General features: G+C 68.4%; 1 protein-coding gene across 1 annotated transcript in view; it reads right to left on the bottom strand.

Moving 5' to 3' along the window:
• Positions 1 to 685: 685 nt before the first annotated feature.
• The window catches only part of H696_03653 (hypothetical protein), a gene marked incomplete at its 3' end in the record, with an annotated part of 3,425 nt that continues 2,201 nt past the window's right edge, over positions 686 to 1,909 (bottom strand). The window contains exons 5-6 of the mRNA XM_009497526.1: positions 1,648 to 1,761; positions 686 to 1,470 (exon numbers count right to left, since the gene is read on the bottom strand). Coding sequence (XP_009495801.1) covers positions 686 to 1,470; positions 1,648 to 1,761 — 899 coding nt within the window. The remainder of the gene's footprint in view (positions 1,471 to 1,647; positions 1,762 to 1,909) is intronic.

The raw sequence follows: 1,909 nt of genomic DNA, 5'->3' as shown, positions 1-1,909 counted from the left end.
GGGGGGAGGAGCAGCGCTCGAGCGGGAGGCGCAGGCGGGGAAAAGGGGTGCTCAGGTTGGGCTGTCTGCCCACCAGGAGCTGGAGCCCCGGGCGGGGTGGGAAATAGTTCACGCCTGTGGCTGGCCCCGGGCCGGTCCTCAGGGCGGGGTTCCCCGGCCGTCGTCCCGACTGGTGGCAGTCTGGCGGCGGTCAGGACATTGCTACCAACGGACGCGGCATGCGAGACACGTCCCCCACCCTCCCCTCCCAAAGCGGGCCCCTGGGCTTCGACCGAGCGGGCGCGCACCCCGAACGTGTGTTTCGGAGCCACCTGCAGCCCCTCTCCTCCCGCCCTTTCTCCGCGGGGCACACCGCGGCCCCGACAGACAAGAAGACCGTAAACACCAAACGATTGGCTCATGAAAGTGGTGGGGAAATGTGTATGCTGCCTCGCCCCCGCCCCTCGGTGTATCTGGCTCCTTCACACGGCTCGGCCACCTGGCCTGTGCTGCTGAGTGAAAAAAAATACCCCCAGAGAGAGGAAGGGAGGCAAGAAGGGGGGGGGGGGGTGCGTCGCCGGCTTTCCGGCGTGTGCATGTGCAAACACGCGTGCGAAACAACGAGGAGCGAAGACGCATACAGATGCAGATACATACAGATATACACACACACACACACAAACGCGCGCGCACACGCACGCGCGTGCTAAGAGTGCGCCTGTGGCGGAGGCGGCGGGGCAGACCGGGCCATGCGCGAGGGGGGCTTGCCGAACTGCCCGGGCGGGCCGCCGGCCGCGGCGAAGGACATTTCTGAGTTGGGGGTCTGAGGCGAGGGCGGCGGCCGAGCGAAGCCCAGCGGCGGAGGCGCGAAGCTCCCACCGGGGGTGGTCGGCGTGGTGGACACCGGCGGCGGTGGACCGCCGAACCCCGGCGGCGCCCCAAACCCGGCAGGAGGCCCGCCCATCGGCGGCGGCGCCCCAAACCCACTCGGAGGTGCGGCGGTGGACACCGATGGCGGCGGACCGCCAAACCCAACCGGAGACCCGGCCACGGGTGGCGGAGCGGCGAACCCGGCGACCGGCGGCGGAGTCGTCTGGAATGAAGATGACGATGGCGGCGATGACGACGACGACGACGACAGCCCGACAGAGGAGGCCCCGGTGGACAGGTCGGCGTCGGCCGCACCAGGCGGCATGGGGGGCGGCTCCAATGACACCACCTTCCGCAGGAGGGGGGCCCCGTCGCCCGGTGGACAGATCCCGACGAAGCCGGCCGGCGGCGGGGGCGGGATGAAGAGCGTCGTCCCGGTGGACTCGCCCAACGAGCTGGCCAGGCTCTTCAATGAATCCGATGACCCGGACCGGGCGATGCCCTCGCTGGTGTTGATCGAGAGAGCCGGACTCCCGCCGGCCGACGTGTCCGAGTGGCGGGCCCCGGTCGCACCGGCCACGCCGATCGCGCCCCCAGCCGAGCCGAAATTGCTGAGAGGAACTGCGGCAGAGCGACGCGCAACATTTGAACAAGGAGGGAGGCGGAGGGGGGAGGGGAAGAGAAAGGGGGAAGGGACGGGGAGAACAGTGTTAGGGAGCATTCGGGTGCGGCCAACGGAGAAGGCGCTGGAGACAGGCCCAGTGCCGGGCGACCGGGTGCTGGCATCCATGTGCGCACCAATATCCGAATCCTTGAAAGAGGCGATAGTGGTGGAAATGGAGAAAAACCCGCACGTCACAGCGGTCTGTGCGGCGGTGCTATGTGCGCGGTTGGTGAAATTCCGCACGCAACCTGGACGACAGCGGGGGAGAGGGGGGGGGGATGCGTCAGCGCAACTGATGGAAGACACGGCAGGGATGATGTGCGCGCCAAGCGAGCGAGCGAAGGATAACGAGGGGGAAACAGGGGAGAGAGAGGGGAGAGAGAGGGGAGAGAGAGG

The sequence above is a fragment of the Fonticula alba genome, assembly GCF_000388065.1.
Source record: "Fonticula alba strain ATCC 38817 unplaced genomic scaffold supercont2.5, whole genome shotgun sequence".
In the NCBI taxonomy this organism is placed as follows: domain Eukaryota; order Rotosphaerida; family Fonticulaceae; genus Fonticula; species Fonticula alba.
Note: the sequence above shows the minus strand (reverse complement) of the source record. Positions and strands in the feature narration are given on the sequence as shown.